This window comes from Centropristis striata, chromosome 21, assembly GCF_030273125.1.
Source record: "Centropristis striata isolate RG_2023a ecotype Rhode Island chromosome 21, C.striata_1.0, whole genome shotgun sequence".
Taxonomy (NCBI): Eukaryota; Metazoa; Chordata; class Actinopteri; order Perciformes; family Serranidae; genus Centropristis; species Centropristis striata.
The window spans coordinates 24,357,210-24,372,214 of NC_081537.1; the positions used below are offsets into that span (position 1 = coordinate 24,357,210).

The 15,005-nt window shown below is 37.1% G+C and overlaps 1 protein-coding gene across 1 annotated transcript in view; it reads right to left on the reverse strand.

Annotated features, from left to right (window-relative positions):
• skap1 (src kinase associated phosphoprotein 1) overlaps window positions 1–15,005 on the reverse strand; it is a 45,560-nt gene that overhangs the window by 19,541 nt on the left and 11,014 nt on the right. Inside the window, exons 5-9 of the mRNA XM_059325098.1 lie at window positions 4,445–4,522; window positions 4,192–4,275; window positions 3,986–4,110; window positions 2,702–2,765; window positions 377–562 (exon numbers count right to left, since the gene is read on the reverse strand). Coding sequence (XP_059181081.1) covers window positions 377–562; window positions 2,702–2,765; window positions 3,986–4,110; window positions 4,192–4,275; window positions 4,445–4,522 — 537 coding nt within the window. The remainder of the gene's footprint in view (window positions 1–376; window positions 563–2,701; window positions 2,766–3,985; window positions 4,111–4,191; window positions 4,276–4,444; window positions 4,523–15,005) is intronic.

Genomic DNA, 15,005 nt, shown 5'->3' on the forward strand with positions numbered 1-15,005 from the left:
ATAATGCAGAAAATGTAGCTTGGCATGATTTAGAAATGGTGTTAGCTTTTTGTTTTAATCAAACAGTAATGATGTTTATTTTGTTATTTATTTTATTCCTATTTATTCTACATTTCTACATTTATTCATATATATCATTTATAGAATTGGCTGACAATGTAACTCATTGTTTGTATACTGTATAATAATGTATAAGAATGTTAAATATTATTTTATAAAGTTTTTATTTTTGAGAAAGTAGCTCAAACTATTTTCATTCCAGCTTCATTCCAGCCATTATATTGGTTATTGATGAATATTTCCTCTCTAAAATCTGTATCTGCATCGGTCTCAAAGATCCCATATGCGTCGGGCTCTGGAGGTAACCTCGTCATACCTGGCAGCACCTCGTAGATATCCTCGTCCTCATCGTCGACCTCCCCCGCCTCACGCCCTCCTCCCAGTTTGCCGCCGTGAGAGGCCTGGGGAGGTGCGGTCAACCCCTCAATGTCATCATAGGTCTCCTCTTCCTCCTCCTCGCACTCCTCGTCGTCATCGCAGGGGATGGAGGAGGAGCGGAGGTCTGCGAGGGGACGGGGAGACAACGTGATGGGCGGCGTTAGCGTCAAGACAGAGCACAGCGTGGCAACAGAGACACACACACACACACACACACACGCATTAAAGGGTAAAGTAAGAGAAATGTACAAGAGGCGGGGACACGTGCCACACGGCAGCACTGACAGACCTGCAGGCTGCAACTCTGCTGCAATTACACATTATTTTCATTATCTACTAATGTGTTTATCATTTTTGTTGGATTAAGCAATTCATTATGGAGTCTGAAAGAGTGAAACACAGACATTACTATTATAAATCTTAACATCTGAGTCAGAACCAACAAATGTTTGGCATTTTTGCTCTATTCTCAAGCTTTTCTCTATAACTTCTGTTTATCTTTAGAATCATTTTGACTTCTAGGACTCAGGACTTATATGTTTGATATGTCTATTTTATTATATTTCTTGTTCTTTCTTGTATAAGTGGTGTGTTCACATAAATATGTATTTGTTTTTTGTTGTTGTTTAGGAAACATTAAGTCAGGGTATACATTTAACAAATGAACAGTCTTTTAGAAAAAGGTTGGTATTATTAATGTTATTTTTTTATCCTTGATTTTACTTTATTTATTTATTTATGTTTACTGTAAATTATGTTTTTATTTTATTTTCCTTTATTTAATTTTTTAAAAAATTCCTTAGAATTGTCATCTAACTATTATCATCTCTAAATTTATTTAATCTCTATTTTTTATATAATAATATTTTTTATAAATATAACTATTTATGTTTATTTTTACATATTTATTTAATAATTGAATGAATTATTGTTGTTGTTGGTGTTGTTTATTTTTTATTTACTGTAAATTATATTTTAGATTTTTAGATTTTCTATTATTTTTCTAATGTTTTATTTAAAAAAATGATGAATTGTCATCCAACTATAATCATTTTTTTAACAAAAAATAATATATTTTTTTTATAAATTTAACTATTTTTCATCTGTTAATATTTACATATTTTTTATATTAATTTAATGTATTATTATTTTTGTCTATTTTTTATTTGGCCAGCTTTTACTAACTATTCATCATCACTGTTCCTATCTCTCTATCTCTTCATATAAAGAGGTATTTACATTTACCTGACACTGAACATTTGATGCATGTATGCCCTGAATATGTATGCCTTAATAAACAAACAAAATAAATACATACAAATAATCAAGTTATGTGCTGTCCCTTCTCCCTGTGATTAAGATGCATACCACACAGCTGCATCTTCTCTCTGTGCATTCCCTGTCTGTATCTCTAATATCACTATCTAATAAAGGCAGAATGCCAAAAATAATATTTCCCTAAAGTTCTTAACAGAGCGACCATATAAAAGACCGTAGAAGCTGAAAAGAAAAGTCGGCCTTGCTCTGGGGTTATTTCAGGAGGTGAAGAGGGTAAATAATAATCATCTACATGTTCTGAATCAGACTGCATCTCGTAGTAAAACTCGTCTGGAAGGAAGTAAGACAAACTGCAGAGTGTCTGTTACTTCCCGCAAATCAGTGGCCCGGCCCGAGCCCATTTTAGAGTAGACGAGGCACGGCCGCTCGCTCAGATGGAGGAGCCGTCTCATTGCAGGCGACTGGCCACTGCAACACAGGGTATCAGGTCCTCCGCCGTACACCAGCGGCCAAGCAGAAATCAATGTCACTGGAGGATAACCAGAACATCTACCAATCAATTTCCTGTAAGTTGGAATTCGGTAGGAGGGTTAGGGGAGGAGGAGGAGAACTAGAGCTACAGGACGTGGCGGCTGACACGTCGAATGAGCAGATTCAGGACTCTGCTGTGAAGCTGGTGATGGATCGGCTGCTGTTTTATCTGAGTCAGAGATGATGAAGAGCTCCCTTTCATTTCTGACCTTTCTGCCCCATGAAAACAAAAGCAAACTTTGGTGGAAAATTAAGAAAAAAAGAAGTAGCTTTGAAGGGTTTGTGCTGCTTTAACTGTATTTTCCAATTAACCTATGTGGCTTTTAAAAAGTCAGCTCGAGTCAATTTTATTTATATAACCCCATATCAATTTGTCTAAGAGGGCTTGACGCTCTTCCGGAAAACTGCACATGCGATAGGTACCGGAAAAAATTACAAAGAGATGCTGGCTTACCTCTAAGTACAAAATTGATCTGGTCCACCCATTCCCTGGCCTCCTGAGGACTGCTGGCAGTGAACTAATGGGAAACAGGGGCAATAATCCTGCAATTATCATCACATCTGAGGGGGCATTTATATGGAAATAAAAGTCCTGGTTTTTAATCTTCAGCTCAACACACCAGCTCTCCTTCTGGCTGCCTCATACAGAAGCGAAAAAGAGCAAATAGAAATGTTCCCTTTTATGAAGTTATCAGATTGCTGACTAAATAATGACTAAAATATTCAATTAAGACATATGAATTATATAACAGTGTTATAATCAAACAGTATGACTGCTAATGTGCCATATAGACATGTGGATGAAATGTTTTTCCAAATGGGTTTAGATTAAAGTCTGATAGATGCTAGAATTCTGATGCCAATACAAATATTTGAGAGTTAGACAACCAGTCATTTTTTATTAAACATAACCACATATAGGGCTCTGATGATTACTTGGGATGGTGGATAAAATGTAAATACATTTTCAATGTATTCAAAGTATTCAATTGAATGTAGGTCACAAAAGATTTGCAAATTGTTGCATTCTGTTTTTATTATGTTTTTCAGTGTCCACATTTTTTTGAATTAGGGTTGTAATATGATTATTTTCTCAACTAATGAATCATTTGGTCAATAAAACGTTTGAAAATATTGAAAATTTGCACGACCAAGTAGACGTAAATTAAAATGTTTTGTTTTTTTCGTCCAAATTTTTAACATATTCAGTTTACTAATATAGAGGACTTAAAAAACTGAAAATATTCACATTTAAAAGGTCTGAACCTTTGAATTTTCAGCACTTTTGCATACATAATGATGACAAAAAATGAATTTACTGTCAAAATAGCTGCTGGTTAATTTTAATGTTGTTGTCATGATGTTTATAATTTCGATCAGGAGCCATTTAGTTTAATTGTGACCAAGGCATGAAGCTCAAAATAAAAAAATAAACTTGTCAGTGCTCTCTAGTGGACCGACTATGTAACGGAGACACAGTTTAAAATTATTTGCATCAATGTGCTGCACAAACTTCTTATTTATTGGCTGACAAATACACAGATACTAAAATTTGTCTGGTTCGGCTGTCATTTAGAATTTAGACATTTTTGCTACAGAAAAAAAGCTTCTTTTTTTACACAAGGACACTAGCACAGCCTCAGAAAGTCTTACAAAATATTATCCATCAAACTGCTTACTTTGGATTCTCTGACACATACAGCAGTCATCTGTGCAGATCTGTTTAGGTAATACAGACCTGGAAAGGCCTCCGTCCGGGGCAAAAGAGCTCGAAACATGCAGCTTTTTTGCCGTCTTTCCTCAGGTTGGGCACCAGCTGCACGCTGTAGTCGATGATATAAAAGGAGCCCTTCTGCTGCTTATCTGCAGGGAGGAATACACCGGCTGGGGTGTTATCTGATTCAATTTACGAACCTGTAATGTTTCTGTATGTTTCAAACAAACCTTTTTCACTTCCAAAGTAGTAGAATATTGAATTGTTGAGAACACACCATCTCCTCTGCCACTCAGAGCCGAAGAAGCTGTGATCTAGAGAGAGAATCACATTAACAACATCTGTTCTAATGTATTTTCAAACTCTTTTCTTCTATTCTGCTCAGGTTAAAATTGTCCCAATCACCCAAACACCAACAATAGCTCTATAAACAAACAGCCGACACTAGTTATTAAAACTGCTTGTGTCTTTGTGCTGCTGTACCTTTTCGTTTCTTCTCCAAGAAGCCTTGTTTTAAGATGTTGCCGAGGTCCTGGGCTGCCACAGGAGGGATGTCAAAGTCTGTGAACAGAAGCACTTATTTTATTAATAAAAAGATAAAGAATCGTTTATAGACCAAGGCCCCCGAGGTGACGTATCAAAATGTCTTGTTTTGCCTGTTTAACATCCCAAAACCAAAATATATTACATTTTTAATGATATTAAAGGCAGATAAGTTGAAAACCCTCACATTTGAGAAGCAAGAACCAGATAATTGTTGGCATGTTTCTATGATATTTACGTATTTTTGTTCCTGTCAATCATCTTATCAGTTAAAAAAACTGATTGTTTTGCACTAACTCCTGTTAAGCTGCTCTTAAAATGCTCCACATCACCACACAGCATGAATATAAAGTCTCCAGCCCTGTGGATCAAATACATCCCCGCTCGCTCGGCTTTAGGAAGCTGGGATCGATACATTTACAGTGCTGCTGAGCACTGCAGTCCATTCATCTGCTCACATTGCACTTTTAATGGGAGCAACCTTCCTGTGGAAATAAAAACAACTCTCTTCAATTTGCAAAGTCGAATTTTAAACATGATGGGACCATGGCAGGACTTAAGAAGCTTTAGTTAATTAGTGCAGCTGGATAATGCAGTTTACAAAGTATTTAGCCTACTGAGCCGTTTGTGCCGGAGAGAAGTAGTTTGAAAGGAGAACTCCACGTAGGGCCGGGCAATATGATGATATATATCATCAAAACAATATAATAACGTCTATCGTATGTTCTTTTCCTTTTGTTTCTATCAGGCCAATCTGTGTTGCATAATATTTACACTCCACGTTTTGATTCTTGCACTTGGAAGCAAAGCTGCAACCACAGAGACGCTGTTTTGGAGTTTACAAAATCACTGGACTATACTATTTACATACTGAATTACCACAAAACCATTATATAAATATTAACGTTTTGGCCTTAAAAATCCCATAATCACCTTTTAGCATATTGTAATTTAAGTGGTCTGAGAGAGAACTAGACTTCATCTCCTCCTATTTGTTCTGTTTTCAGGCTTGAGATGGAGATTTTGGCCAATCACAGGTCGTTTCAGAGAGAGGGCGATTCTATTGGCCGTTCTACAAATGAAGTTTCGTGTGTACGTCCCTTCAGATGGTTAAAGCATTATTCAAAAGTTAAAAATCCTACAGAAAAGGTTGCTATTCTTCATGTAAATTTTAATCGATCTGTGTATTTTTTTGTTTTTTAATTTTATCTCTGACTGCGTATCAGTATCACTGAACTGAAACACGCCGAGTGTTCAGTTCTGTGGCCGTACGTCAATGAACCAATGAAGTAATTAAGTTGGATAAAGCGTCAGTTTACGAACTGAAAGTTGCAATAACAATTATAAAACACACAGAAATTACTAGCTTACTATATCAAACCTTGTTAGCATAAATTACTGAGTTTAATTTGATCCAAAACTTATTTAAACACAAAACACATTTAAATATGAAGATTACTGTGAAAACTAACCTCGTGCCTCTTCAGGGGCTGAAACATAAAACATTGAACCTTGACGTTTTCTTTACAGTTTAATCTCACTGAGTTAGTTTAAGGATAGACAGGAAGTCTCTTTTTGACCTTTCAAAATAAAAGCGTCCGTTATCAAAACAGGCTTTTGCATAGTAGTGTATATATTTTTTATTTTGTCCATGTATGCATGCAGAGATTAATCGATTAATTGATTGTTAACGTTATAGATAATCGAGTTGGCAGGTATCTTCCAAACGCCCATCTGTAGTCTGCACTGCTGAGTAGCACAAAAAGGAGACAAGCTTCTCAAAAAAAAAAGTAAACGCAATTAAACAATAATTATCGACAAAGCATTTCAGAGATGGAGAGAAAATATTGTTAATAGTTTCTTTCTGCTAACCGTTGCCAAAGGCTCACAGCTGCGGCTGTTTTAGGTTCATGTTTATGCAGCTAGCTACAGCCTGGATTCATCTCAGAGGGCTTTACGGGCAACAAGTCTGCAAAGAAAACAGGACGGTAGGTCTCATATAATTGTCGTTATGTGCATCAGGATCACAATCACAGTGTTCGGAATGAATGACCGGTACTTGCTTCGTCCACTCGGCCACCAGGAGACCTGACAGAAGTTTTCACCAGCTGTTCCATGTCTAAGTTAGTTTCAAAGTTCTGAAAAGAAAATCTTCTCGTCTGACCTATTTTCTAGCCTTCAGCCATTAGAGGGGAATTTGTAAAATTGACCTCATGTCGGCCTCAAGGGCCATCTTCCGCCCTGCGTTTCAACAGGCGTACCTGGCTTTTCCATGTGTCAAAAACAAAGCTCGGCTTCCTGCGAATTCATTAGTCAACAGGCATTAGCCTCGCAGGGGAAGAAAGCAAAGGGAGAGCAGGAACCGCCTTTTGACTCTGAAACACACGAACAATTTAAAGACCATTTACACTAGTCAGTGTGACACACCATTCAGAGTGCTGATGACAGGGGGAACGCCTGGAGTCCATCCCCCCTCGGAAAGGACCTGTTTAACTGCTGGGAAAAACCAAACATGTCATCCCACATCTGGGTCCTCTGTCTTAAACAAAGAGCATCCCCCAACATCAGACAAACAGGAACCGCTTTCTCATTCATAAAAATCATCAACATGAACCAGCAGCTGAATGTCCACTACAACACAGGCAAATGTCTGAAGCACATTTAATGCTTTTTAGGACCTCGACAGAGACAATTTAATACCCTTTTCACAGAAAAATAAATGCACACGAAGGCATGAGAGCTTAACGTTTAAATTGAACTTGACAGTACTATTGGGTTATTTTCTGGATATTTTTTAATCTTGAAATAATCATATGCAAAATCTCACAGAAGTAGCAGAAATAATGGCAAATGCAACAAACTATATCTCACTACTGCACTTTAAATAGATAAACTGTTGAAAGAATTCATTGAAAATTTAAATTTTTGTTGCAATTAGCTCAGATTTTTTAATTTGATAACACCGTGTAAAACAATGAGGCTGTTCTGGTAGTTCTCGCACTAACAAAGTAGGCTATAGTTCATTCTCCACATTAAGAGAGTCGATGTTACAGTTTGTCTACCTTTCATCCACATTCTAGCAACTATCAGAAGAAACGGTGAGCTCTGCATTTTCTCGGAAAGCGTCTGGTCAACAGTCTTTAGCTGTATTTTGTACTTCTTTAATCCTGCTTCCTTTCATGAGAGCAGGTGGCCCGTAGAGAACCAATGAAAACATTACTAGAAGCTGAGGTGAATCCTGTGGGGAGAAATTTCTCATGCAACTAGGGAGACATTTTAAAGACAATTTATGGCCTCAACACTAGAACCGCCAGGACCGTCTGACGGACCACTTTGGTTTTTATAATGCCAAATTGTTTGAATAAATACCACAGGCCTTTCAGCCCATATAATATCCAGAAAAGTGTGTTTTGGATATTCTCTGAAGCCTAGAAGGTCCTTAAATAAAACACACAAGATTTCTGAGCATTTGGTGTAGTGCAGTTTTACTTCCATTTGCGGGTCAATGTGCTGCGAGAACACAACTTACAGTTAGGGATGGGAATAATTAATCGATGATCGAATAATGGTCGTTAAGAATTTGGTTGATCACGTGGAATTTTTAATCGATCTGTGTTTTTTTTTTATTTTATCTCTGACTGTGTATCAGTATCACTGAACTGAAACACGCCGATCGTTCAGTTTTGCGGCCATACGTCAATAAGCCAATGAGCTGAGAATTAAGTTGGATACAGATACAGTTTGCAAACTGAAAGTTGCAATAACAATTATAGAATACAGAGAAATACAAGAGGATTAATTTGAGCAACTAATTTGATTAATTTGAATTTACTGTATCAAACATTGCTTGCATGAATTACTGAGTTTAATTTGATCCAAAACTTATTTAAACACAAAACACATTTAAATATGAAGATTACTGTGAAAACTAACCTCATGCCTCTTCAGGGTCTAAAAAATAAAACATTGAACTCCTTGACGTTATCTTTATAGTTTAATCTCACTTGATTTAGAAGTATGATCGACAGGAAGTCTCTTTACATCCTTTAAAAATAAAAGCTTAGGAAGGGTTCCTTCCAAATGCCCATCTCTTCTTACAAAAATATCAAAATGTGCATCTATACATTTTAGACTAAGCTATTCTGCTCATTGTTTTGGCTTCTGCTCAAATAGTGTAGATCAGAGAAAAGGAGGAAAAAAATAAATCCAAGCTGCCATGCAGTCACAAACACAGCCTCTGATTGGTCGACAAGCCAAGAACAAAGCCTCTAATTGGACGGCAGACTCAAACAATCCGTGCTCTGTGATATTTTGCAAATAACTTCCAACAAATGCATTCTTAATTTGTCTATTTTTTTAAAGACTTTTTCAGGATCCGTGTCCAACAACATGATGCTCTCTCTGAAAGTAGTTGTTTCGGGTCTATTCTCAGTGAGTTTTGTCTGAATACTGTTGATCTAGAGAGCAAAAATAAAGCTGATATTGGCTTTTTTTGGTTGGCTAACATTCAAGAGATTTAAGTTCACAACAATCCAGACTGTGATCCCATAACCCTGCACCGCTCCAGCTCGTGGGCCTGACGGATGAGCGGGTCATTCCAGAGCAGAGCCCCAGACACCTCACGGCACTAACACGCTCACATATCATCAGCTGCCTTTGTGGATGGACTGACCGGTGACACTATAAATACAGAGGTGCTAAGGACTGTTTTGTCAAAGAGAACCTGATTCAGTACATCATAACAAACAGCGGTCATTATGCTCCCCCACCTCATCTATCCGCCAGCAGCCCGTTCATTTTTTTCCTGGGCTTGCTTCCCTGTTGCGGCCCACTTCTAATCCCCTCATCCGTCTGCTTCCCTCGCTCTTCATTTATCTCAAAGGTCGAGCCCGGCTAATAGATGAGGAGGTACAAAATCAACACAGGATCACTCTGATCTGCTTGAGTCAATAAACATTACACATTCATGCGTGTTTAACACCTTAACGCCGGGTGACCTGACCTCACTTCACTGTCCTGTTCCGTATGAAACGCAGGTACGAGTTGAGTGGAAAACGTGTGCACAATACTTCTAGATTCCTCCACAGGGTAGCAGCACAGCCTCAAAGCATCACGCTGCTTAATGCTGCGTGCTCAAGTCCCCGATCCCACCCTAAACAAAAGCACTCTCTGATTGGTCCTGAGTTAACAATGCTGCTTTTAATGAAAATTACACACTAACACCTCTTTGGGACCTGAGCAGTTTTAAGTGGATATTCAGGGGTAATGTTATTTGAAAATGTGTAATTAAGGGCGTTAAAAAACCCCAACAACCATCATGGTGTTTGAGTTTTGAGTTTGACTACAGGCACGGAGAGACACATTAATGCATCTAATTAAGGCCTCATCAAAATCGCAGACAGACGGCACTCTTTCATAAAAATCATAAATTGCGTTATCAATTATTCAAGGCAATGCCTTGACTTCATTTTCATCCCTTTTGCGTTTTAATTAGCACCATCCACAGCTTTGGTATTGACATTAATTTGATGGCAATTTATTGATATTTCAGCATAACCTATTTAGCTGAGTGCAATTACCAACAAAGAGAAGCAGATAGATGTGATGTTGGAGGCGCATCACATGCTTTGTTAATCAAGGTGAGGAGTTGCTACGGGCTGCGCTAACTGAATCTAACTGCTCTCGGTGGTCATCAGCAGGAAAAGATGTGAGTCACAGCCATTTCCAAATGGAAGGAAATAATCAATAGGAATAGAGCAGAGATATGTGTTTAATTGATCCTGACAAAGGGATATTTCCATAAGCAGGCTGACCTGGGTGCTGATAAGTGCTGCGTTCTGTTGCCTTCCTGAACTTGTTTTAAACTGGAGGTTGGTGAGGGGGGGGGCGATATACAACAATGCATCTGAGCTGCCAGCGGTTTGCCACAGCCGCAATCTCTCATTTGGTTATTCACACTCTCTCAGCATGGTGTTATGAGCTCAGCAGTTGATCCCGCAAGAAAAGGCTGATTTATGTTAGCATGACCAGAGGGAGTTAATGTATTCTCTCATTAAAATCCACTTTACTTAGGCTGAAAGTCAATCAAAGGCTGGATAGAGAGTGAATCAAAATGAAGGGAAATGGTCGGGTGGGAGGACTAATATGTTACATTAGATCTAACGGTGGTCGTAATGCAACAAAGATGTTGTGAAAAACACAAAAATGCGCTGAAGATGTTGACAGGAGATGGAGATGCTGACGAGCAGCTTCGGCGTCTTTTCTGTGAGACGGTACGAGGGCAGAGAGGAGCGACAGCAAGGCAGGGTTCAGACTCAGCAGGGGGACTTGTACTTCCTCTATTGTTTCCCCCAAAATAATAACATTTCAACAAGTCAGTCAGTTACATGGAGAAACACTGAGATGAGGGAAGAAGAAAAGCTCTTTATAATGATAAAAAATTGGCTTGTAGCAAAAGCTTTTTCTTTCGTTCTTCTTTTTTTCTATTCCGTGACGCTTTTTCACTCTTTGATAATGTATACAAACATATGTTACCTAAAATCACACAGTATCATACAGTATTATGTATAAAATGTTGTTTATTTTATTGTGTGTGGTTGTGAAAAATGTCTCACTGCATTTATGATGTTTGACATACAAGCAGTGTCTTACAGTGCCGTGTGAGACGGGCGGAATATTCACAAAGATGGAAATAAAAATGAACCAATAATATTTTTATCTTGCTCTGTTCATCAATATCAATCCAGTGAATCTGAAGCCTGCATGTCTGTAATATAGATTATTAATATTGGTTGTCTTATGTGCTGTATTCTTTTTTTCAGTGACTGTGTCATGTGTCTTTTTCCCCTAAAAGTCTATATTTCTACAGTTCTTTGTTCTTGTATAATTATCATGTTTATCTGTAATGTTTATCCTCATCTGTTGTAGTGATTTTATGATCGTAATGAGTGCTGTACGCATCTGTTTTATATTTAATTTATATCATATTATACTATAAGTGATTAAATACTTTTTGTCTGCTTTGAGGCTGCAAATATTTTTTTCATTATCAACTGATCTGTTGATTATTCCCCTGATTCAATGTTTTGTCTGCAAAATGCCATAAAATAGTGAAAAATGCACATTATTAGATCATTAAGTCAACTTGGCGTATTCAAGCTGCTTATTTTGTCCAAGCAACAGTCCAAAAACTCAACGATATTCAATTTTATTGTAATTATGTTACGGTAACAAATCAAAAAAGCAGCAAATATTCACATTTGAGAAACCAGTGGAACTAGAGTGCTTTTGGTATATTCACATTAAAAAAATATCAAAGAATTCTTAAAACTGTTGCTCTATCAACTAAACATAAAACTGTCAAATCATTTCAGCTCAATTCTACTTTGTTGTGCAGAGGATGGAAATTTTACTTTTGGTTGAATCTGGCAGATTTATGATATATTTATGTGGTTTAATGTTCATTAAAAAAAAAAAAAAAAAGAAGAAGGTAGGACGCTGTGTAAACATAAGTAAAAACTGGATGCATCAAATTCAGAAATAAGATGAATATATTTTTTTTTTAAATCAGTTTGAAAATAAAATACTGTCTTGGTAGGATTTTCAATTGAATGTACAGTCATGGACAATCTAGCAATTTTCCATGGTTTTCTTGATAATGATTTTAGTTATTATCAAGAAAACCATGGAAAATGTCTAGATATCAGCTCTTAAATTAAACTATTATCATCTATTTTTGTTGTTATCATTATAATTGTCCAAACAAATATACCTTTAGTTGTACCAGGCATTAAAATGAACAAGAAATGGAAGAAAATAAGGGTCTAATAATTGTTTCAATGACTTTATGTCAAATTCTGTATTCTGTTTTATTCATGTCTTAGACAACATCCCAACTTCTTTGGAATCAGGGTTTTAGATAGATGGATAAATACATAAATAAAGATATTTTTATTTCTTAACCCAAAGAAAAACACAGTACACTGCCAGCAAAAAAATCACAAAACTAAGTTACGGGGAATTATGTCAGTTAACAGCAGCCACTCTGTGGGATTAATAAATCTACTGTATTTAAGGCGTGAAGAAGAAAAGGTGACCTCGTAGCACAGGTACGAATCAAAAACCTGCAAGTTATCATATGTTTTCTTTCTCCTGTGCTTAGCCCGTGAGCTCGGGGCTCTCACAGAGAGGTATTGCATTGAATGCAGCATCAGGGGGCAGGACCTGACCCCCGAGTGAACCCTGCTGATGAGGTGAAACAGAAGGCAGCGAGAGGCTCCCCGGCCCTGAGGGGGCTGCGGGGAGGAATGCTGCTGACTCTACAGAGGGAGCGAGAGAGACCGCAATCCTCTTCGATACTGTCCTTGATTAGGAAAAAGGATTCACTCAGTGCACCTTCACCCACCCGGCGCTCAATCTGCACGCAGGCCAAAGCTAAATTGATACATTTTTCCTCATTAAAGTGGGAGGCCTTTGCTGCGCGTCCCTCCAGCGAGGCGGCCGTCAGAAGGGAGGAGAGAGACTGAGAGGCACTGAGGTTAAGGGCAGAATGTCTCCCCTGCCCTCCTCTCCTCCCCGTGATTTGATTAGGACTTCAGTCATCGATACATAAACCGTGTTTAGAACCTCCTAATGCATGTGTTTGAACCAAAGAAAACATGCAGTGCATTATATCAGGCTGCATGAAGCCTGTGTCGTCGTCTAATAATGTTTAATGGCACCGGGAATTTATGCTGGAGTGATTAAGGATTTTTTTTTTTTTCATGGATGAGGGATGTCAATCAGATTAAACAACAAGATAAAAGCTTTAACGACTGGGCGAAGAATAAAAAACTTGACTATACACACACATAATCAGGTAAATATTTTAAATCTAGAAATTCAGTTTCGTTTAATGCAGTGCAGAGATTTCTGGAGTTACTCTCTTTTATTGTCTGCTTCTCTTGATGCAATTTAGCAGAAAAAAATAAATAAAATGCAGTGCTTCTACACAGGATTAGATGTCAAGTCATTCTAGGCTCCGTTTGGCTCTTTTCCTGCGTTCAAACATGGCAGGCCGGCCACTGTAAAGACACTAAGGGGCTAAATTTACTATGTGACACAGGCTTCCCCCTGGGCAGCCATAAGCAGCGTATACAGCGACCCTGAATTTCCCTTTTCTAGATTTACTACCACTATTCAAATGCTTAACTGCAGATACAATGATCCTCTAATCGCTGGGGATGGTTTTCAGCTGCTTCACTGACAGAGACAAAAAAAAAAAAGAAAGAAGAAAAGAAACAGTAGTAAGAATATAAATACCAACAATGGAGGAGTTGAGGCCCACAGGAGAGCCTGCATATCTGTGATAAAAACTGGATATAACACAATCAACGACAGAGCCTGGAGGGAAAAACACTCAGAGAAAATCGACACACTCGCTCTCTGAATGTACAGTTATTGCAACTTTAAAATGCTTCTGTTATTTCCACTAAAATGCTTTAAATATAATTTTAGCAATAATGGTAAGTAAGTATGTTCTGGTTATTGCACTGTGCTTTTCTGAGCAATATCTCATGCCTATTACCTTTTTATATAATTGGTCTTGTTTTATGGCCGCTGCTGTTACATATTATGCCAATAAACAATTATATGATGCCATCATTCTTTGACTCCTTTCATAAATCTCAGACGAGTCCAATGGGCAACAGGTGTTACAGAAAAATTATTCTGTCAAGGAAAATGAGGCCAGACACTCATCAAATCAGTGTTAAATCTCAAGAAGGTCATTTTGCTTAAAAATTAAATAAAGCTTCTTTTTGTTCGTGTAAACAACTATAAATAACAGTAAAGCTGCATAGTTGTACAGTATTATAGTTTATAGCAAAAACATCAGTTCCCATTAATAAATCATATAAAGGATGGGTTGTTTTCAATTAAATGCCGTCATAAATTCTACATTTTAAATTTGAATTCTGTGTTCGAAATTTTATTCATACTGTTATTTATTAATTGTATTTTTTAGCAGGTTTTCATTCAGTATTTCATAAACAAATGTGAGTGATGGCTGATTAATGACTTCATCTGGCCTCTTCGCAACAATTAGAATGTATCATAATTTGCAGTTTTTTCCTCTTTTACAACAGGAAATATGGATGATTTTTAAATAGCTGTAATAAAATAAATCATGTAAGTTTTGTGCCAGTATAAAACTTACTTAAAAATGTAGTTTAACACATTTTATATAGATGATTTACTTTAAGGGGAAGATGATTATTATGAGAGAAAAAAAATATTTTTTCAATATTCAACATTTTCTAAAACTAACCCAGTTTTTTTTCAGTTTTTTTTTATTCGTTTTAAACACAAATAAGTCAATAAACCAGGAAAATAACTTCAATCTGTGTTGTGTTGCTTCATACAGAGGAAAACGTTAAATCCACCTCTCTGACAGTAACTGCCACTGGAGTCATTTACAGCTGATTTTGTGACAAAATACAAATGAACTCTCAGAAAAATATAA